General features: G+C 42.3%; 1 protein-coding gene and 1 pseudogene across 5 annotated transcripts in view; both read right to left on the bottom strand.

The window, feature by feature from the left end:
* Positions 1-792: 792 nt before the first annotated feature.
* LOC130848417 (ferritin heavy chain-like) lies at positions 793-15415 on the bottom strand (annotated as a pseudogene).
* Positions 14038-23748, bottom strand: part of DCUN1D4 (defective in cullin neddylation 1 domain containing 4) — a 69003-nt gene continuing 59292 nt past the window's right edge. For 2 of the 5 annotated variants that reach the window (XR_009052600.1, XR_009052601.1), the window contains exons 9-13: positions 21771-21826; positions 21063-21295; positions 19673-19777; positions 17479-17581; positions 14038-17363 (exon numbers count right to left, since the gene is read on the bottom strand). Coding sequence is in view for 2 of the 5 variants with exons in the window: in XM_057726719.1 (XP_057582702.1) it covers positions 17308-17363; positions 17479-17581 (159 nt within the window). In the remaining 3 variants the exon portion in view is untranslated. Of the gene's footprint in view, positions 17364-17478; positions 17582-19672; positions 19778-21062; positions 21594-21770; positions 21827-23748 lie in introns of those variants that run through there. The other 3 variants (XR_009052602.1, XM_057726719.1, XM_057726720.1) reach the window with 3 other exon arrangements.

Raw genomic sequence — 23748 nt, 5'->3', positions numbered from 1 at the left:
ACTTGGACCAATATAGGGTTAGTTTGGGTACTGTTTTACGTACACTTGAAAAAATGGTTTATTCTGAAGTTGTTAAAAGCAGTGTGCTGTGTAAGTCACTTAAATGGAGTTTGATCATTGCGTTGTTCAAATGTTGAATATCCTTAAGGTCTATTTGTCTGCTTGTTCTATCAGTGAGAGAGATGTGATAAAATCTCCATGTGGATTTTTTTATTTCTCCTTTTGGTGCTGTCCCTTTTTGTTATATTTTTTGATGGATTGAATATTTTACTGTTATGAAATATCCTTCTTTACTCAGTAACATCAAACAAAGTAGATTTCAAGGCAACTGATGTTACTGAAGATAAGAAGGGATATTTCATAACAGTAAAAATATTCAGTCCGTCAATTCAGCATGAACAGTTTCCTTTAACATTTCTTGTACTGCAAGACTGCTGGGAACATATTCTCTTGATTTTCAGTTATCTGAAATTGGCTTTACTTTGCCTTTATTCTTGAAGGATATTTTCACTGCATGTAAAGATTCTGGATTAACAAATTTATTTTTCATTTTAGCACATTAAAAGTATTGGTCCAGTGTCTTCTCAACCTCATTAAGGTTTTTTGTTTGTTTTGGAATTTTGGGGGGGGGGGTACCAAATTACTTGATTTGAAGGAATGGTACTAAGGAAAGAACTTGTAGATGTTTTGGTACAACTTATAGAAAAGGCGGTAAGGGTAACCCAAGCATGCAGGCACTGCCTTGGTGACCAGGGAAGTCACCCCCATGGCTACAGGAAGCCAGCCTAAGGCTTAGCTCTTGTTATCACTGTTTCCCAGGGTGTGCCTGTCAAAGAGATACTCTGCCACGCCAGATCCGGGGGGGCGGGGCGGGGGGGGGAGGCCCCACCTTGCGCAAGTTGGTTAGGTGGTCACCCAGCTCTTTGATGGATGTCACCTGCTCATTCAGGTAACGAGTCTTGATGAAGTCACACACACGGGGGTCATTTCTGTCGGTGGCCAGTGTGTGCAGTTCTAGTAGCGACTGATTCACACTTTTTCCCAAGTGTAGCGCACATCGCATTGCATTCAGCCCATTCCCCCAGTCATCACGGTCTGGCTTCTCGATGTCTTGCAGGAAGACTCGGCCACCCCGTCGGTTCTGCAGCTTCATCAGTGTCTCAGCATGTTCCCTCTCCTCACGAGACTGGTGAAGAAAGTATTTGGCGAAGTTCTTCAAAGCCACATCACCGCGGTCAGAGTAGTATGACATGGACCGGAGGCGTAGGAAGCGTAGAGCTCCAGGGGGATCTGGCGGTGGAGGGGGATCTGGCGGTGGACGGCGGCCTCCGAGTCCCTGCGGTAGTGCGGGCGCATCTGCGAGGGGGATGCGGGGGTCCTGCAGGCGGCTGAGCAGAGGCGGCGGCGGCTGCGCGGTGCGGGCGCGGCGGGGACGCTGGGTGGTCGGAGGGCGCTGTGCGGTGGTGGCGGGGGCTGGCTCTGAGCGGCCGGATGGCGCGGGGGACGAGCGCCGGGCTCCATCCGAGCAGGAAACCAAGGTGACTCTCCTCGAAGGCTGTGACCTCATTATGTTTGATGAGAAGTGGTGGTTATTGAAATGGTTGTTTCCCTGTATACAAGAGTAATTATTTTTTACCCTGATTACTGATTTTGTAATTTTTTCTTTATCTTTTTTTTTTTTAATTGAAGTGTAGTTGATTTACAATGTGGTGTTATTTTCTGGTGTACAGCAAAGTGATTCAAATAGATGGATAGATAGATATAGATACAAATATAGATATTCTTTTTCATATTCTTTTCCATTATGGTTTTTTAAATAAATTTATTTATTTTATTTCTCTATTGGCTGCGTTGGGTCTTCGTTGCTGTACACGGGCTTTCTCTAGTTGCTGGGAGCAGGGGTTACTCTTCCTTGCGGTGCGCAGGCTCATTGCAGTGGCTTCTCTTGTTGTGGAGCATGGGCCCTAGGCGCGTGGGCTTTAATAGTTGCAGCACATGGGCTCAGTAGTTGTGGCTCACAGGCTCTAGGGCACAGGCTCAATAGTTGTAGCTCTCGGGCTTAGTTGCTCTGCCGCATGTGGGATCTTCCCAGGGCAGGGCTCGAACCCGTGTTCTCCTGCATTGGCAGGTGGATTCTTTACCACTGCGCCACCGAAGTCCTCCATTATGGTTTATTACAAGATATTGAATATATTTCCCTGTGCTATACAGTAGGACCTTCTTGTTTTATGTTTTTTATTTTTTTATTTTTTTAATTAATTAATTAATTCTGGCTGCCTTGGGTCTTTGTTGTTGCTCGCAGGCTTTCTCTAGTTGCTGCGAATGGGGGCTGCTCTTCATTGCCGTGCTCGGTGGCTTCTCTTGTTGTGGAGCACTGGCTCTAGGCACGTGGGCTTCAGTAGTTGCGGCACATGGGCTCAATAGTTGTGGCTCATGGCTCTAGAGCACAGGCCAAATAGTTGTGGTGCACGGGCTTAGTTGCTCCGTGGCATGTGGGATCTTCCCAGACCAGGGCTCAAACCCCTGTCCCCTGCATTGGCAGGTAGATTCTTAACCACTGTGCCACCAGGGAAGTCCCTAGCTTTTTTATATATAGATGTTTCTATCTGCTAATCTCAAACTCTCAATTTATCCCCCCCCCCACCTCATTTCCCCATGGTAACCATAAGTTTGTTTTCTATGTCTGTGAGTCCATTTCTGTTTTGTAAATAAGTTCTTTTGTATCATATTTTAGATTCCACGTATAAGTGATATAGTATGGCATTTGTTCTTTGTTTTGTATTTAAAGATTTTTCTTGATGTGGATCATTTTTAAAGTCTTTATTGAATTTGTTATAATATTGCTTCTGCTTTTTTGTTTGTTTTTTGTTTTGGGGGTTCAAATCTTTTTTTTTTTCAGGTCTTTATTGGAGGATAATTGCTTTACAATATTGTGTTAGTTTCTGCTGTACAACAAAGTGAATCAGCTATATGTATATGTATATCCCCATATCCCTTCCCTCTTGAGCCTCCCTCCCACCATCCCTATCCCACCACTGTAGGTCATCACAAAGCACCAAGCTGATCTCCCTGTGCTATGCAGCAGCTTCCCACTAGCTATCTATTTTAATTTGGTAGTATGTATATATATATATATATATCAATGCTAATCTCTCACTTTGTCCCAGCTTCCCCTCCCCATCCTCTGTCTTCTGTTTTATGTTTTGGTTCTTTGGCTGCGAGGCATGAGGGATCTTAGCTCCCCAACCAGGGATCAAAAACCCGCACCCCTGCGTTGGAAGGGACCGCCAGAGAAGTCTCAGCATTTGTTCTTTATTTTTGGTTTGCAGCAGTTTGACTGTGATGTGCCTAGGCATGGTTTTATTCATATTTACCCTGTTTTGTTTTTCCTGAACTTCCCAAATCTATAAATGTATGTGTTTCACTAAATTTGGGGAAATTCTAGCCTTGAGTTCTAAATTTTTTTTCCCTCATTCTTCCTCTTCTTTCCTTCTGAAACTCCAATTATATGTAAGTTAAAATTGCTATATTGTCCCATAGATTCCTGACTTCTATTTATTTTTTCAATTTTTTCCCCCTGTTCTTCACGTTGGATTAATTTCCATTGATCTACCTTAATTTATATTGAATCTTTTTTCTGTGAATTTTTCATTTCAATATTGAATTTTTTCAAATCCTAGAATTCCCATTGGGTTGTATTTATAAGATACTTCAATTTCTCTCTTGAGATTTCCTACCCTTTCCCTTATTGTGACCACATTTTCTTTTATGTTGAGCTAGTTATAATATCCACTTTAAAATTCTTGTCTACTAATTCTAATATCTGGATCATCTCAGGACCAGTCTCTGATGATAGTCTTATCTTTTCAGATTTGCTTATATTTTCCTGGTTCTTCATAAGTCATTTTAAATTGTATCCTGGATATCTTGACTGTTTTGTTGTGGAAACTCTAGGTTCTGTTAAGTTCTTCCAAAGAGTGTTAACTTGCTTCCATTCAAATGGCAAACTCTATTGTGTGGCGAATCAAAATTCATTTCAGCAGTTTTATCTTGAGCTGGGCTCCTTGCAAACTGCCCTGCACACGCATGGTTCAGGGATTCGCTGAAGATTTGGGCAGAGTTCATACTCAGAATTTGGGCTTTCTCCTTTCTGGCTCTGTTTCTGGGACTCCCCCCTTACTTTCTAGAGGCTGTGGTTGCCCTGAAATCTGTCCTCTGGTTATTTGAAAGACTGCAGGGTTTCTAACAAAGATTTACTCACCCCACGTGGGACAGACGCGAGCATGGGCATGCCCTGGACCAAACGCTATGACACATGGCATCCACTTCCCTTCAGATCCTGTTTTTGCTTACTCTCCAGTGCCTTCTGGTTGTTGTTTGTTTTTAATTTGTCTATAGTATTTTATAGTTGCCACCTATAGGTGTGGCTACTTTTTAAAAATTATTATTATTATTTTATTGGCTGTGTTGGGTCTTTTTTGCTGTGCACGGGCTTTTCTCTAGTTGTGGTGAGTAGGGGCTACTCTTCGTTGTGGTGCACGGGCTCCTCATTGCCGTGGCTTCTCTTGTTGCAGAGCACGGGCTCTAGGCGCGTGGGCTTCCTTAGTTGCGGCACATGGGCCCAATAACCCGTGTCCCCTGCATTGGCAGGCGGATTCTTAACCACTGCACCACCTAGGAAGCCCCAGGTGTGGTTACTTTTTAAGATCTTCTGTCTTTGTTTTTCAGAAGTTTTACTTGTGTGTACCTAAGTCTGGATCCTTTATATTTCTCCTGCTTGGATATTTGTAGGACTCTAATTGGGGCTCGTTTTCTTTCACTGGTTTGGGGAAATTATTGAACATTATTTCTTTAAATGCAGCTTCTTTTACTTTCTCTCTTCTCTTTTTCCAGGACCAACATTATGTGTATTTTAGAGCTTTTCACTGTGCCATAAATCTCTTGACTAGTCTCTATATTTTCTACATTTTTTTTAAAGTTTCTCTGTGCTTTCATCTAGATTTTTTTCTGACATTATCTTCTAGTCACTAATTCTATGTTGTGTTTAATCTTCTGTTAAATCCAATCCACTGACTTGTTAATTTTATCTAATTGAATTTTCCAGTTCTAGAATTCCCATTTGGTTATTTTTTATAGTTTCCAGTTTTCTGCTGAAATTCTGTCTTATAAATATTCATTTATAGTTATTAAATTTCATGTCAGATAACCATAATATCTGAATCTCTTATGGGTTTTTTCTATTGATTTTTCCTTTTAAAGAAAATCTAGTCCTTTTTGTATTATTTTTTAGTGTTTGCTAACACTGTGTACAAGAAATTGTAGACATAGCATAAGGTTCTGTATGATATTTTTTTAACTAATAAAAGGAAGTTTAGGGACTTCCCTGGTGGCACAGTGGTTAAGAATCCGCCTGCCAATGCAGGGCACATGGGTTAGATCCCTGAGCTGGGAAGATCCCACATGCCGTGGAGCAAATAAGCCCATGCACCACAACTACTGAGCCCACATGCCACAACTGCTGAAGCCCACACGCCTAGAGCCTGTGCTCCACAGCAAGAGAAGCCACAACAATGAGAAGCCCACGAACCCCAACGAAGAGTAGCCCCCACTCACCACAACTAGAGAAAGCCCGTGCACAGCAATGAAGACCCAACACAGCCAATAAATTAAAAAAAAATTTTTTTAAAGGAAGTTTATTTCAAGGCTTCAGTGGTCTTATAGATATTAAAAAGACATTGAGAAGCAGAACAAAGAGATGGGAAAATGGGTTGTGGACCTGAAACTGTGGGGACAAAGCTGCCCTATCCATCTCTCAGGGAACTGCACATCAGATACCTGCTTCTTCTGCTGCTCTTTGCTGATCAGCTTTTACTTCTGACTTATTGACATGTAAACAATGTAAAATATCAACCTACCCCAAATCTTCATGACATTATAGATCTTATACTCACCTATTTCCTCCTGACTGATTCAGTATTCCTGGTTCAAGTTCCTGAGAAAGAGAATATGAAAGACTCAGCCAAGTCTGTGGTTTGGTACAGGTGTGCCCCATCCAGCTTGGATTTGGGGAGTGCAGCATGGGATAACAACGGAGAAGGTCAACCTTTGCTTCTTCTTTCTCTGTTTCTTAAATGTGTTGTCATGCTTGTGATGATGTCATCGTCCGGGGGTCAGGCCACCAGACCATTCTTCCATTTACTCCTACTGACCATTTCCATTTCTAGATTGCTCCCCACTGGAGCGACTGTCTCCTCCCTAGTTAGAGTCTTGGTCTCCTACACTTCCTTCCTCCAGAACATCCTTCAAGATCTCCTAGATGCCAGGCAGGAGCCTAGCCCTGGAGACGGCCACCAGAGCACCACTGGGTGAGTCCTCTTTACCTAAGTGCTCATTAACTGTCCTTCTACTTTATTATCTCACTCTCTGGCTTGGAAAAATTTGACCTCCCCTGATGTTTGTTCCAAATTAGGAGTAGTCTGGTATTCCTGGAATTGTAATTCTGAGGCACAGCATTTCCTTTGTCCCACTTTCCCTTTTTAACCCACCAGCTGACCCCCTCCAGTGCCCCCCAATAATCACACAGATGCCATCTTCCATTGTGCCTGCAGCTCAAAAGCCACAGAAAGCCCCTGGCTGGATTATACCACTCCAGGAACTTAGGAAGCTTCTCACACCCGCCTCAGTCTTTCCCTGCTACCTTCCTACACTTGAGGTCATTCTGCCTCAGTCTGTTGGCCGTTCTGCAGGGACAGGGCTGACCACAGGGCTGATCTGGATTTGAAGACTGGTTGGAATGGCAACTCAGCTATGGAAACTTCCACTTTGTTGCACCGTCCCCTCACCTAGAAAACGACGCAAAGTATATGCAAGCCTTCAAGGATGCCAAGGGACATGACTTTGCTGGGTCTCCCTTTGAGAACAAAAGGAATGTCCGGAGGTGGGCAGTCTCAGCAGTCTGCAAAGAGAGAGGAGTTTCCCAGGTCAGAGGAGCCCAGTGTCCAAATCCTGCTGCCTTTTATATCAATTTCAGCTGGGGGCTGAAGCCTGCTGGCAATGGCACCTGGACTTCATGTCCTGGATTCATCACTTCTGGCTGTGCCACAGTTACACAGCCTAGTCCTTATTTTTACTTTTTATTTCTCTCGGGCAACGTGACCTATTCCTTAATCATCTGTTCTCATTCTCCCCAGGAGCTCTTCCAGACTTTCATCTCTCTCCTTGAACCTCCTAATTCTTCTTTCTCCCTCTCAATAGAAATCTTTGAATCAGTCCCTGAGAAAATCAAGGCCATAACGTGAGAACACTTCACTACCTCCTACCCCGTTTATAAACATCGTCCATCTTCTGCTTGTCTTGGGAAAACTGGTCCCTCTCCTAAACCTCCACCTATGCTTTGGGGTCCTTCCTTCTTCTTCCTTCAGTCCTTCCCTCCATCATCATCTCTTTTCTCCTCCTTATCTTGAGAATATTCCCAATTCAAAACAGGAGGGAAAAGTGGATTGTTCATTGGCCATAGGAATATGTAACTGCTGGAACTCATTTTAAACTTGTCTCTATTGCTCAGTGACAGCCTTGTATCAGGATCCACATGTGATACTGCGATTTATAAGAAATATATATTTGGTCTTCGTCCCAGTTCCTGACACAGAGCACCTAAAATCCTTGTAATTTCTCCAAGTGACTAGAAAGTATGGTGTCTTTTGTTATGTTAATGAGATAGTTTTTAGAAAGTCCCTAGGTAATCTAAGGACAGGGCTGGTTGCCAGGGGAACCAGCCCTGTGCTTAGAGGGGTGGAACTTTCAGTCCTACCCCCTCATCTTCAGAGAGGGGCTGGAGATTGAGTTCAATCACCAACAGCCAATGATTTAACCAATCAGGCCTCCTGTTATGAAGCCTCCTTGAAAGCCCCAAAGGACAGAGTTGAGAGGGCTTTCAGGTTGATGAACACGTGAAGATTTGGGGAGAGTGGTGTTCAGGAAGCATGGAAGCTCTGTGCCCCACATACCTTGTCCTAAGCAACTCTTCCATTTGCCTGTCCCTGAGTTATATACTTTTATTATAAACTGATAATGTAATTAAGTGTTTGTCTAAGTTCTACGAACCACTCTAGCAACTTAATCGAACCTAAGGAAGCGGTGCAGGAAATTTAACAAATTTATAGCCAGTTGGCTAGAAACACAGGTAATAAACTGGACTTGGGATTGGCATCTGAAGTGGGGATGCAGTCTTGTGGGACTGAGTCCTTAAACTGTGGGATCGGATGCTGTCTTGGGGTAGACAGTGTCAGAATTAATTGCTTAGTGCTGTTGGAAAACACCCACTCATCAGAACATGCTTTTGGAAGCCAGCCCCAAAGTTCTGAAATCAGCAGTAGCTTCACTCCAGTGACTTCAGTTCCTTGACTTACGCTCAACCATTCCCTAAACATCCCCACTTCTGAAAAATTAGCCAAAACTCTCTATAAAATTAGCAGGATAGGGGCACCAGTAAGTCCATCAGAGAACCAAGGAGCACACGTAGGGCTTACACGCTTCCAGCCTCCTCCTGGCCAACTTTCTCCACACCGTGCGGGCATCCCAGCAAACGGCTGGGTGGAGACATCTACCTGCGTTCAAACCTCAGCTACACCTGCTTCCAGCTGTGTGACTTAGGACACGTTGCTCAAACACTCCGAACCCCAGTTTCCTCCATATACTCCCCATGATTGTTGAAAGCTGTTCCAGGGGATCAGTTCTAGAGCACATTGCCTGGCTGGCTGCCTCCTCTTCTGAAAGGAGCTACCTGATGTCATTAAGCCAATGGCTGGCCTTCTTGGCTGCATCCCTCAAATCCATTACAGCCTGCTGGCAACCAAGTCTCAAAACAAAATCCACATGTATGCACTTGACAGCAGTGTACTAAAGTCTGACAATGACCACCTTGAACCAGAAAGATAAAAAGCCTCATTTTCTCTTGTTCAGGATCCTGCAACGTCATCTCATAGTGGTCAGGATTTTTTAGAAAAAGACCCACAGAAGTCTGTTCCCTTATCTCCAGATTTCCCTGTTGGAGCAAGAGTGAGATGGTTACAGCCGCCTTGGGCAACCTATTCTTCTAGCAGGGAGGGTGGGGCTGAGGGCAGGGGAGTCCTCAGCAATGCAGCTGCCTAGCTGCAAAGGTTTTGAGACTCGCTGCACAGAAAAACATATGCAGTGTGAAAATCATGTCCTTTCTGATGGAGAGGAAAGAGCACAGGATCTCCGCTAGTCTGCACGCCCTCTCTGCAACAACGCAGGCCGTCAACGCCTCGGTGGGAGGCTTGACCCAAACCTTTGGACAGCTCTGGGTCTCAGGTGAACCTGCTATTTGCCCAGCACTAGACTCCCATCCTTCCCCCACCGCTCCCCACGGAGGTGCCCTCCCCTAAGCTGTACTGTCTGACCCTTCTCACCTCCCAGCACCTTGGCTACCCACTCCCCTTCCAAAACCTTTGGGGTCTTCCTCCCATGTGTGTCCTCCCCACTATGAAAATGCTCAGCGGCTAGGCCTGGGGAGGGTGCTCCTAGACAACTGGCCTTCCTGCCCCCCCCCTCCTGCAGGGAACGTGCTAGAGTGTCCTGCACCAGCTCCTCCCATCAGGCGGGTGGGCAGGTGTATGGCCAAAGGCTCCAGAGGACGGCAGACAGTTAAGTACCCTCTGGCTCCCATGAGAGGGCAGAGAGAGCATCTCGTGCCTGGTGGAATCCTTGCACTGCACTAGGGCTGGTGAACTCTGGGGATCTGAGAAGCAGTTCCTCCACCAGGGAGCATGCTCTACCATCTCCTGCTTTATGCAGCCGTCTCAGTACATTCCATATCTTTAACCGTTAAAGGAGATTTCTTCTGTTGGCATCTTTTCATTAATTATATTGCTAACTCTTGGTGACAAGCACAAACTCTTCAGTCTTAACCTCTCTGCCGCCTCCATCGCTATCTGTGTACACTGCAGCACCTCCCTAGGGACAGTCCTTGGCTGAGTCTCCATCTGTCCCTATAATGCCGAATTCTCCAAAGGGAACTTTCAGCTCCGAGTCAGTATCTTTCGTGTCTACCGTTTATAAGTGGTTGATGCCAGTTACGTCCAATCAGCACAAGACCTCTCATCCGGAGGTCCTTCCAAATTTGTTAACCTGTTGATTTTCTATTTTCCCCAGTCCCCTCTCTGCACGTTTATAAATTTTAATGCTTATGTTCCCAATTTCACCTTGGAATTCTGCCTAAACATACACTTAAAATTAATAAAGACAATGATTATATGAAGAATCTGAAAGTCAACCTTGATGGAAGAGGAATAAGATTTGGAAAGATTTATGAGCACTTTAGGACATGCAGAATAGGTTGTTAAAAGACACCTATTTTATGCAGTGATTCTGGGAGCATATTTGATAGGATAACCCTTGTCCAAGTTCTACTCTTGAGATGGAATATGTAGGAACCATGACAGGTAATGAAGCCAAAATAAATAATAAGCAATTAGAGACAAAATGCAGTGACTTTCAATATACTATGAGGGTGAGTCAAAAATTATCCGCACTCCAGTTATATTAAAACTTCTGTTGGCCGCAGTCTTATCAGCGCTTTCCGTTCACAGCTACTGTCTCTCCAGGCACTGCTTTGCCGGTGTGAACGTGTTACATCAGCTCATTTGTAACTGCGGTGCCCGCAAAAATGGATGCCCTGCTTGTGATTTGCCTGAAAGAAGAGTAGTGTGCAGTGATTCGTTTTTTGTGATCTGAGGGTGTACCTGGTATTATTTTTCAAAGACTTTGTGCACAGTATGGAGAAAGTGTTTTGTCGCAAAGAAGTGTGTATGAATGGATAGAGAAGTTCAAGGAAGGTTGCACAAGCGTTAGGCATCAAGAAGGAGCTGGACACCCATCCACATCCACGGCTGATGACAACACTGAGCGTACACGTGAAATGACTGTCAAATAGACAAGTGACAGTGAATTATGTGGCAAATCATTTGCAAATCAGCCATGGCTCTGCCTATGAAATAATCCACAAGACCTAGGTTTTGGAAAGTTTGTGCTGGAGCCTAAACTTCGGATTAAACAGAGGACTGCTATCCAAGGGCGTTGTGATCTTGCATGACAATGCATGTCCACACACTTCTGCCCACACTCTGCAAAAACTTCGTTTTGAGATGTTAAAGTGTCCTCCCTATAGTCCTGATCTTGCTCCATCGGACTTTCACCTGCTTGGTCCCCTGAAAGCAGCCCTACGAGGATGAAGATTCACGTCTGATGAAGAAGTGAAGACAGTGGTGCATTTGTGGCTCGCAGCTCAGCCTAAAACATTTTTTTAATAAGGAAATATGAAAGTTTGTTGACAGATGGATGAAGTGTATTGAAAAGGAAGGTGATTATGTCAAAAAATGATGTATTTGTCTTTTCTAAAAGTTAATTAAAATAAATTCTACAGCCAGAGTGTGGATAATTTTTGACTCATCCTCGTATTAAAAGTTGGCCCAAAACTCTTTGGTGAGTTAGTTGCCTGGTAACAAGTACAGCTGCAGCTCTCTTTAATCATCATGCATAAGACTTCTAGAAAACACTAGTCTGAATTTCAGATATTCAAATTTAGGCAATTCTGAGACGTTTCTGCTGGAAAGTATCAGAGGAAAAACCAAACCTCTTCAGCCTACTTCCTCAAGGCCAGGGTTCTTCACAATCCATTCTTCAGAAGAATCCTGCAAAAGAATTTCCTTCAAAGGACTGAATACATTTCTTTGGGAGACGAGATTTACATTTTAAATGATGTTTTAAAAAAATTTCCATTTAATTACTATAGTCAATTTTTGTTTTTCGGTTTCCAGTTATTATTCTCAGCACAGCCTACTTAACTCACTCACCATAATTTCTAAGCAAGTACTTCTATACATGGGATGATTTTATTTTTTGTTAAGGCAATCGAAGATAAATGTTAGGAACAAATTCAGGGGGAAAAAAACCAAACACTTTTCTGCTGAATGTGCCAAAAGTGGCAAACATGCCTTATTTTGGATAATCTTCTGCCCTACAAGCTTAGCTAAGTAGACAGGGCCAGAAAGCTTGATGTATTATTTTTTCACGTGAGTTTTTCCCCCTCCTTTGCTAGCTATAACAGAGTTCCAAAGGCAATTCTTTTCTAAAGAAATCACAAAAGCTTTTCTCTAAGCTTCTGCCTAGAAGTTATTCTTCACCTCAGAATTTGCGAATAACGTGCAAATGAGTCATTTCAGTATGATGTAACCCATTACAGCATCATGGAAAACAGGTCCTGCCTTCCTGTAGGTTCAAACAAATGAAGAAAGTCCAGTAATAGCTGTTTTCCTCGGTTCTGCAGCCCTGCAGCGACTCAATGATCTCTACATCCCCCCACCCCACCCTCCCTGCTTATTTTTTTGGCAGGGTTCAGGGGTTGGTACTGTGATTCATCTTTTGGTTCACTTTCCTCTTTGTCCCATTATTTCAAAAAGCTATCTTTAAAAACACCCTTCCTTTAGAATGAACTTCCTGTAACTTTTTTCCTTACAGCATCTGTCTGCAATGCACTTCAGTTGGGTTTTTCATCTGGAGCAGGCATTAGTGACGATCTCTTTCCAGTCTACCTTGTTCCAATCACCTTGCTGGAGAACTTTATTTCAATTCCTGTTAATTTTTAGGTGGCCTACTAGGATAGCCTGGAGAATACATCTGTTCCTATTTCCTATTAGTGGTCCTATTTCCTATTAGTGGATAATGTGCCTCGTGACTTCCTACTGTTTGCTGTAGCCCAGGTTAAGAACTCCCTGTCCTAAGATTTGTCACCTGCCACTCCTTTTCATCAATTTAGGATCAGAATTTTCCTTTATCTCCATCTACCACCCATCCCTAACCTTTGCAGATGTCTAGAAGGACAGAGATTTTCCTGGTCTGACCTGTAGCTTTTGGCCCAAACTATAGTGGAACGAACCACCTACATCACCAATTATAACAGTGTGTACCTGGATGCTGTTTTTTAGGAATCTTGTTCTCTACCTCCTCTCTTACTTTCAAGCTTCTAAGAATCTTAACATCTGTATCAGTCCTTCCTGGAGTCTCTGATCTCTACACAAGGTTTCTTAGGTCCTGACAATTCTTGGCGAAGTGGGAACTCTGTGACTTGCTTCCTTCCTCATCCATTTTCTGGGCATCCGCCCTGAGCTGGAGGTCCCACCGTCAGGGAGCTAAGATTTTAGTGTAAGACAACTTTAGAAAGTGGTGACCAAGGCTGACACACACGGACTAAGTGGGTGGTAGCCTTGGAGGTAGTAAAAATGGTTATTTCTACCTAGCTCCTGGCACGTGGTAAGCACAAAGTTATTAGCTCAATGTTTAGAAATGCTCAACATACGGTAGTAAATTTTTAACTTCTTTTTCCTTTTTTGACTGAGGAGTGTTTGCCCTGTCTTGTTACAATACTATATCTGGAACTAATTCTATATTAAAAGAAACTAAAGATGCATGACAACTAAATTGCACTGCTTATCCCTGGATTAAAACTAAAATAACTCTCAAGGCCATTCTTGGTACCAAAGGGGAGATTTTAAACTGGACTGGATTAAACTCTGGATTTAATACTGGTAATAGTATTGTATCAATGTTCTCTTTCTTGAGTGTGAGCACTGTATTGTGGTTTTAAGAATGTCCTTGTTCCAAAATACGAAGTGTCATAATTTACTCTAGGATGGTTCAGAAAAAACTCCATCTCTGTATCTATAGGGAGAAGTACACACGTACACACACACACACACACACACACACACACACACAGTGAGTGGCACAGAGAATGTGGCAGAATGTGGCAAAATGTGAACAACCGTTAACCTAGGTGATAGGTGTATGGGTGTTCATCATGTTATTCTTGCATTTTTTCCACAGCTTTGAAATTTTTCCATATAAAAACTTGGGGAAAAGTAACACAGATTAAAAAACGAAATGCTCTGAAACTACCTTAAGTGATTCTTAAAAAAAAGTCAGAGAGGAGACGAAAGAATTGACAAGTCAGTTCTGAAACCAAACACAAATACTTTTTTATTTATGGGGTATCGTTTTACATCAATTCCATTAAAATCTAAAACCAGTTTGCTGTACTCAAGTTAGGTGGCATAACAGTATTTCAGTTAAGCTGGGAGTCACAGGACTTGCACACGTTCATGAAGGTAATGCAAATACTGACGACACGAAGCATTCACAGTTACAGGTTGGCTGCTGTTCACTAACAGTAACCCCCGAGAGAAAGGACTTCATGAAAAAAAGCAACCCACGTTTTGGTCTCATTTACAGACACCCAACCTTTTAGTTGGTCAATGAATTCTATACATTTATTATACACCGTATGAAAGAATAAAAGATAAGGCTTACAGAGGTATTTTAGCAGTTGTAAGAATAAAAACCAAGGGCACAAACTAACTTTTAAAGCTTTCTGTATAAACTTCAAAAGCACTGTTAAGATGGAGACTGAGAGGCAACAGAAGTCTGTTGTGAATTTAGAATCTAGAGGTTTGTCTAGTCAGATTTGTAAAAACTTAATTCAGAGGTCATGCTTCAAATAAGCTGCACATAACGTTACAGAGGGTGGTTATGGCAAATCAAATAATGAAATTTCCGACCTACCGCAGCAGTAAACATCTACAAGTTGTATTCCATTATGACAGAGTATTGCAACGTGGAGTTCAAAACATGATGGAAAGAGAGAAAGGGTGGAGACGTAGGTGATAAAGAAAAGCCAGAAAAAGGCACCCTCATTCACTTAGCATTTGCCCACAAATAAGTGCTTGGTGACTGCTCAACCTTACGTAACTTAGGGACATTTTTGAGAAAAAGTATCTTATTACTCTGGCCCCTTTTCTTCCCCTTAAAAATAACTGCATAAAATAAAGAAAACCAAGCGCAAGCACTCTGCAGTCACAAAGATTTATTTTTCAAGGGAGTTCAAAGATTACTTGGACTCTTCTAAATATGCAAGGTTATCCCTTTGGAATACTTACTTCCATAATATACATCACGAAAGAGTTTTTACTTGGCTTTTCCAAAACCCTTATCATCAAAATGCTCACTGTGGTTAAAATGTAACATCTTCCCTGTAACAATCCTTTTATTTTAGGATTACCTGTGCTTAGCGTTTAAAAAATTCTCGTTTCTAACAATACCTTTTAAAACAATTTCATCTATGATTTATATTTGCTCTAAACAAAACTAGAGTTGATCCAATTTAAGAACTGCTGCCTTTAAAGTGTGATTTGTTAACTTTACAGGATCCTTTTGAAAATGACTCAAGTTCTCCGCACACCGGAACCTGCCTATAGCCAGTGGCCACTGGAGCAGCAGGCACCCGGCGGAACGGAAGCCCTTTCAACATGTTGGTCTCAGGAGCTGTGTTTGCCGTCAACATCTTCTATCCTTTACAGATATGAATTTGTGCAAACTGGTATGAATGTGTAAGGTAGAAAGGAGTCTACAACTTCTAAACGGAATGATTAAGTATGCTTAATCACTAAAGAGTTTTTCAAACTTCTGGTTTATTTCACAGCAAACCAAACCTTTCTATTTGGTAGAAAAAGGAAGGAATTTCATTCTACCACATCATGATTTTGTATATGCACACACACTGTATATACATACAAAATTCCTGTCTTTGGTGGTTCAGTTAGGGAAAAAAAATAATATGAAAATCTGAACACTGTTTGCAAAGAAACTGAAATCGTGGTCAAGAGTAGCATTGTCTGTGTGCTTTACTCATTTAATGCCATTTAAAGGTTCATATTTGACCCAAGAGGTTTTGGGGCCAGATTTTGAAATAATCCGAACCTCTTCCAACCGCTGCATGTTCAGTCAAGGATTTTGCTCACAACTACACATTCACTTGTTCAAATACACCATTAGCTTTCACTTGGTTTAAGTCATTAGACTTTTGTGTTTTCACAAAACTTTAGGGACTAAATTAGTCATTCAATAGCACCAGATAGTTGAGGGAGAAACATGTTATTTATACATTTCCTTGAGAAGGGTAAGACAAGGAAAAAAAAAAAGAAAGAAAGAAAAAAAGACATAAAATACAAACCTAAAAATACCGTCCTGTTTACTCTTGTTTCCTCATCCACATAAATAATGGCTATCACCTCTCTGTACACATTACAGAAGTAAGGACGAGCGGCCCCTCCAGGAAAGGTCCTACCGTGAATTGAGTTTTTAGCTCAATGCTGGTGGTGTCGTGTCCACTGCCTGCAATGGACATTCTGCCAGGAAAAGCCTAGCGTGAAAGAAACAAAAAAGGAAAACAAAACAAAACAAAACACCTCTCACTTATAGTATAGTTCTTTCCCCCCCAAAAAACTAGAAAATTAAACACCATGAAAGCTTAACTAAAAATTCAAGCCACAACTAAAAGTGCTCTGCAGTTATAAATTGCCAGCAAACCATTAGGTTTTCATGGAGGCGGCAAAATAAATTTTACTTAGAATGGCAGAGGAAGCATCAGCAGACCAAACACTGACTAGAAGAATGCAAAAGGAAAAAAAACACTAAAAAAGTTTACAAGAGTTTAAAACCAAAAAAAAAAAAAAAGAAAAAAAGGTGCATTTTTAACTTGTTCATCTGTACCTATATTCAAACTATGATAGCGTTAACATTAGAAACTCAAAACCTATAACCCTGCATGGTGGAAATGATTTGTGGCATGCTATATATCTATGTGTTCAATTATGCTTTCGTCATTTAAAAATGCTAATATTTAAGTAAACCAGATTGTATTTGGCATATGCCTCGGCAAAGTTATGACTCCCGCCTCCTTCCAAAGTTGGCCTCTTAAACAGTAAGGGTCATTCTGGCAACAGTTGCATATGGGAACAGTTGTTCTGTCTTGTTTTCTGAAATGCTACATTTGAGACCAAATAAAAGTGTAATTGGTTCTTTTGAAAAAAGGGACTAGAAATATGCCACAAAAATTATTTTACAATACATTTTTGCAGAAATAATCTCTAGGTGAAGCTTTTTCTTTTTATACACATATACAAAATTTAAACAGCAATATACACATCATCACAGTGAGGACGTTGGCAAATTCACCAATCTGTAGTGTAAATACGAACTGCAAAGCAGCCTTCCAAGAGAACGATGCTACACAGCACGCAGAGCTGGCCCATTCCACAGCAAACACCGGCACGGCCCTGCCGGAGGGGGACAGTGCAAGAAAAGCAGCATGCGCTTGGGTACAGACAGCAATTTATGGCTAATGGTGGACATAACTGTGGCAACAGTGACTCTCTCGCTGCTATGCATAAAGTCCTAGGACATCTGTTTGTCTTTATACCACTCCACAAACTCGTCCAACAAAACTGGCCCTGAGAGAGGGGGGGAGAGAGAGAGAAACAACACGGCTGTGAGGCTTGTCACCATGAGGCAGGAGAGGAAACGTGCGGGGCGGGGGAGCCGGGCCACCACCTGCCCGCTACTTACAGGCTCCGTCTTCATCGTAGTTGCTGAGGTCGAGGTTAATTGTTCGGCTAAACTCGAGCACGTTGCACCACTGGTCTTTGTTAATAACTTTATATTTTGATTGCTGGTGGAGGGAAAAGTAGGATGAATTACTGACACTCACAATTAACAAATGAGGTGGTTTCAACCTCTCAAACAATCAACTTAATAACGTTCCCCAAGGGTAACGCTTTCCATTGGAGGTATGCTAAGCACCCATCTAGGAGAAGGGTGAGAGATGGAAAGAGGGCGACTTCAGATGACAACTTTTGTTACAAAAACATATTATGGGGGCTCAACACAAAACAACAAATACATCAAAGAAACAATTTTACAGCCCTAGAAGTGAAATTTCTAGACGGCAAAATCCCTTTTACATAAAAGAGGGATAAATACCCATTTCACAGAGATGTGGCAAGGATTAAAAGAGATCATTTCTGTAACTTATGTAAAGTACTTTATTTAGTGCTTGGCACACAGTAAGTGCTACATAAAGAGCTGCTCCCATTAATAGCCTCTGACACGAACAGCATGCTCACTGTCAAGCTGTTACCTTACAGCACACGCAGTGGTGGGCTGACTCAACTAGACCTTGCTACGTGCTGCAAGCGGTCTCAGGGCTACGTAGACTAGCCATTGAAGAGTTCCTTCAGAACTGGAGTCTGATCATAAAAGAACTTACAACAGCGATGAAATAGTTTTTATCTTCCTCCTAGACCAGAAATATGCCACATGCGTATCTTAAAATGCAGTATTCCTGTATAAAGATTTAAAAATAAAGCCCAGTCGAACAATTTTTAAATCCTCGCCACTAAAATCAGGAACACTGGAAAACAAAACAAGTACATAAAAAGCAAAGAAAGTTGAGCCAACAAGGTTTGGAGGATGCAAACACAAGAAAAGCTCAGATGAAAGGACTGCTGTGTCCTTTTAAAAGAAAAACACAAACTAATATAAGAGAGAGAATAAAGCACAGGCCACAAGCGTAACTTCCTAAGGAACGAACAGCAAAACCCAGTCAATGAAACCGTTTATGGTGCTCCTGGAACTGTGTGAAGTCAAGTTTGCTGGCAGCAAGGTCTTTCAGCTACAGACCCCTCACACCTGGGCTCAAATTCTGCCCAGCTCTCTGAGAACAGGAGCCCGTTTCTACTCCTTTTCCAAATAAAGCTAACATTTCTTAAGGTTGTCAGAGAAACTGGAACATATCATTGGTACGTATGGGTTGTCATGCGAACGGGTACTTTTTATATTAAAAACTAGCTTTTATACCTTTCTTCAGGAATCCCAGGGAGTCATGTTAAAAGGAATTTTTAATAACAGTTCTCAAAGAATCCTATCAGTGGGAAGTTTTCCTGGACCATTCTACCAAGTAAGTTGAAAGAAAGGTTATTTCAAGAGTGAAGCGCTGGAGTCAGGGGAAGGCCCAGGGTTTTCTCAAAGATCCACCACTTCATCCTCTCAAGCAAAAAGCACTTTTTAAAGGGATTTGGGACTGGGGGGCAAGAAGGATGCTATTACGACAACCCAAGGAATTCAAACGTACATCTCAGATTCTCTCAGGTCCTACAGTATTATGACACTGCATCAAAGCCAGTTCCTAATAACCAGCAGCTGAAAACGTCTATCATGAATACTTAACGCAAACACACAACAACAATGGAGGAAAGTGCTGGATTACTTCTAACACAAATGTGAAGGAAATGTAAACTGCAGGAGATATTGTCCGAAGGAGTTTGCTCCTTAGACCGACCTAGGTCCCCAAGTTACTTGGAGATAAGAGTAGATAATTTAGTGAGAAGGCAGGTGGCTGTTCTCTAACCTTTGTGTCATAAAAGTATAACTTCATGTAAAGCCACAAAAGAAAGTAAATCTTGTTTTACTCTTATAAAGAGCAGAAAATCTAAACAAAAACAAGCTTTTAAAATGGGGCCGAGAGAGGAAAGGACAGAGCTGCGCGGGCTCTGGTGCGTGTGCACTGGGGAGCCATGCGGCACGTGCAATGCACACACGGGCACACTCAGAACACAGGCAAGTGCTGACAGCAATTCTGTCACCACAGCTCCTACAGGCAGAAAAGTACAACAAACACAAGATTACATAAAAGAGTTCAATAAAGTATACTTCGTAGTTCTAAGCAAGCAAACATACATTCCATAAAATAACAATTGAGTACCTCTAAGAATTGGTGAAAAACTGGAAAAAGGGGCCAGATTTTTCCTAATAACAGTCCCAACATGCACTTGGCAGTGTTTATGTCTAGGCTGCGCTGGTCCTTTTCCTGTTTAACAAACAAAAACAAGGATGAGCCAAGGTGCCCCCAAATAATAAATTCCAATAACCCAAAGTTCTATTTTACTTCAATGAGACATCAGTAAACAGCTCATTTATCATACACCATAAAAACCCTGAATCAAGACTAAGGGGAGGGGAGCGGAGGTAGTCAGACACAGTAGAAGGATTGAACGGTTTTGTATTATATAATGTTACTGTGAGAAAGATTCATGTCCGTTGAATGACCCACCCTAATGCAAAATCCATTAGTTAAATGGTAACGATACCTATGATTATTTCATGGGATAAATGAGAATCTATAACTCAGTCACCGGCTGTTTCACACCATCGCAATTACTGATCCCAAAGCCCGTCCCTTAACTAAATGGAGTTGAAAGGTTTCATATTCCATGCTTAGGAATCAGGTTTCCTTGATAGAAATCACTTTTCCACCAATTTTATTTCAATGGTAAATGTTTTTCTTGGACCTAAAAATGTTGCTGTTAAATGGAGCTCACAATGAATGCTGGGGCTCTGGAGAGTCTCCCCAAGTCAGAGGATGCGTTCATCCCCCCACTCGGGGGGAAAGCAGTCTGTCTACCTGCTACAGTCCTTCTTACCTTGGATTTGCTGGATGTGAAATCTCCTAGCAGAACACCCCTAACTAACAGCCAAGTGAAAGACAACGTTGCATAAGGAATCCAGAAAAGACATTTACATAAACCTGAATATGGGCAGATTAAGCTCATTCCACTTATATCTGCAATTAAGAATCCTAATTTTTCACTGATCTTTCTTACAAGTTTCCATTGGGAACTACAGGTGGGCAGTTTCTATGCAAAAGGACAGGGGACCCGGGACCCTAAGCGGTAACCTTGCATAGCCAAAGTTAGCCTCCTCATGGTATTTTAACTTGAAAGAAAGTCTGCACAAGTACAGAGGGAAAAAGTGCCTGGCTATCCCACGTGAGGTGGACGCTAAATGTCCACCAAATTTAGGGATGATGCCGTGACCACGTCAGCCACGTGTGCAGCCGCACACACCTCCCGATAAAATTGTTACCAAAGGATTCTAACAGCGAAGTACTCTCTAGCGTACAGAGGATTTCTGACCGTGACACTGAATTTTAAAGTGAAGGACTTAAACAATACAGCAAATGTAAGGGCCCCACTCGACAGTCAACAAGGTAGATGAAGATGTGGGAAGATGTGCGATGGGTCTGTCTCCTGGTCCTGGTCGTACAGCACAGGTCAGATGGCTCCGAGTCGCCCTTCCCTGTTCTGGCCGCACACCTGAAGTCTGAGGATGGTGGGGGACCCCAAGGCCACAGTTCAGTGCGGAGGCCCCATCTCTACAGCCTGCTCTGCCGTCCCCGGCCAGGCGTGTCGTCCTGCTCAGGGCTGCAGTGCTCACTCCGTGGAGAGGATGACAGCGGGGGGCGGGGGCGCCCTGGAGGGCACCCACCTCCTGCCCCCAAGCCTCGCTGGTTTTGTTGCACTGCACGGGCTCGTGCTTCTGCGGTGCACTGTGCAAAGAAACGGAAAACTTCCTCTCACCCTGTCACATGGGTGTGACGGCTACGGAGCATCCACAAGAAAAACGAGGGAACTGCTGAAAACACATGCGGCACCACGGGACCGGGCCCCAGTTCACTGGCTGAACGGCAGCTCAGGCCGCGCTGGGCTGAGGCACGGGCACTTTGGAAATGCTCTCCCTTTGAGGAGTTTGTGATCGTTCACTCAACCTACAGTCGCTAGTCTTGCCCTGCTACATACTGCGCCTTCTTCCAACATCATCCATGTCCCCATCACAATGGACATACACTAAGGTGACAAAAAAAAAAGATACAAAAGACCTGGACAGACTGTCTGAAACAGTGCAAGCATCTGACAAACTGATGATCATGGAGGATTTCAATGCATGTGTTTGGCAGCGATGCCAAAACATGGAGGGAAGGCATCAGACTCACAGGACCGGAAAGCTGAACAGCACTCACTTACGCCTGCTCTGCAAGGGTGCCAGCCAGCAGCTCGCAATCACTAACACCATCTTCCGCCTAGCAAATAAGAGAGAGATATTATGGACGCACTTGCCATCTGAACAGTGGCATCTTGCTGGTAACCAACTTCGCCTGCGGGTGGATGTGAGGCTACGTGCAAATGACCATGACTGGAAACACTCCGAATTCCTGAGGACAGCACAGCTGACGGATCCCAGAGCAAACATCCACTCAACAGCAACATGGAGACACGCCCAGGGGGTTCTCTGACAGAGCCTAATGGCATTCTCAAAGGGATTCCCAATTAAAAGTGAAATGAATCTCCCAGGATGCTATGAAGCAGCCGTCAACATTAAAAAAAAAAATCACCTTAACAAATTCAAGGAATACAGCAAAGACATCTAGAAACCCCTCGCAGGAAATTCAAATCGTACACTGTCAACGCCAACGCTGTGACTCTGCTTGTGGAGCACCAGGGAGCGAGGGGCAGATTTCTGCAGCTCAGGTTCAGAATCTAAGCAGAAAGTACCTCGAGACAAACTGTCCAGAGTCAATCAGCATCCCCAGAAGACCCACTGAGCTTACAGGAGAAGTGAAACTTTTCTCCCTGCCCATCTCTTAACCCAAGATGTGCAGATATGTATTTCACAAACTTTCATTTTCTAAGATAAAATAAAAAACAATTTTATTTTTCAAATAATCATAGGAACTGAACAGGTTCTATACATACACCAAAGATGAACTAACCCCCTACAATACACAACTAGATTCTGCCTTGTGGTCTTCCCTAGACACAGATTTTAAAAAGCAGTTATAGATGAGATCAGGCCTCTTATTTGCAGCTGCAAAACCAAAGGATCCTTTTGTGAATATTCTAAAAGCTTATGTTTCGTATATGGAATAAATGCACTCCTCAAGCTAAAAACTACTAACACCTAATGTACAGAATAATGAAATTTTACCAAATTCTGATTTAACATTCAAATATGAAAACAAATAGTGCTTTTGTTTATGTAAGATTGTTCCGACACAGGTCTTCCTATAAGATGTGAAAATTAAGCATTTCTTTCTTAAATGGCACAAATGATGCAAACTGAAACAAAGTAAACAGTTAATTATAAATATGTAAATATAAATATATTACAAAAATGAATCTTCAAACATCTAGGTATCCAGATATGCTGTATCATAGATCCCTGTGTCAAATGATCTATTTCCAATTTTCACAAAGAAAGACTTGTACTTGAGAAGGGCAACACTGAATCACTAAAATTATAAACAAAAATCTTCAACATTAAAAAAGAAATCTGAAGACTTCTGAGAGAGCCTAGATGAACTCAAGAAACAATGTTTAAGTGCCCATGATCACAAACACTTTGAATGGTGACAACCAAGTCAGAAATTGGTCCGTGAAATTTCTTCAACTGGCCTCACTGAAGACCTGTAATATAGGTCATGGAATTCTCATTTGAGACCACACGGATTACAAAATCTAAAGAGAAAATGCAGTCTTCCTTACCACAGCTCAACAAACATAAGGCAAAAAATAGAGTGCTAAAGAACTCAAAATCTTAATGTGGTGGTTTACAAAGCTGAAACTATAGCAAATCAGTTTTTTGTATGGGAGTTTTGTTTTGTTTTGTTTTGTTTTTAAAATAGACATTAAAAACAAGCAAAAATGGTCATAAAACCCATGAATGCCCTCCCATTGGGAAAAGTGAAACTAAAACATGATGCTCTTAGAACTCACCCAGCACAGTTTTCAAGTAACAATGTTTGCAAGGCAATTACTCCATTAAGCTCAACTACTGACACTTCCTTTAAAACAAAAGAAAACAAACAAACAAAAAAAGATCTACCAACAGGCAAAGCCTTTCCACAGCTGTTCTGCTTGGCAGAGATTCTATTACTGTAAGCACTATTCTTGGAAGGTAAATTATTATTTGAAACTTGAGGTTTACAGACACCTAAGTAACGTC

Source organism: Hippopotamus amphibius, chromosome 3 (genome assembly GCF_030028045.1).
Source record: "Hippopotamus amphibius kiboko isolate mHipAmp2 chromosome 3, mHipAmp2.hap2, whole genome shotgun sequence".
Lineage (NCBI taxonomy): Eukaryota > Metazoa > Chordata > Mammalia > Artiodactyla > Hippopotamidae > Hippopotamus > Hippopotamus amphibius.
Note: the sequence above shows the minus strand (reverse complement) of the source record. Positions and strands in the feature narration are given on the sequence as shown.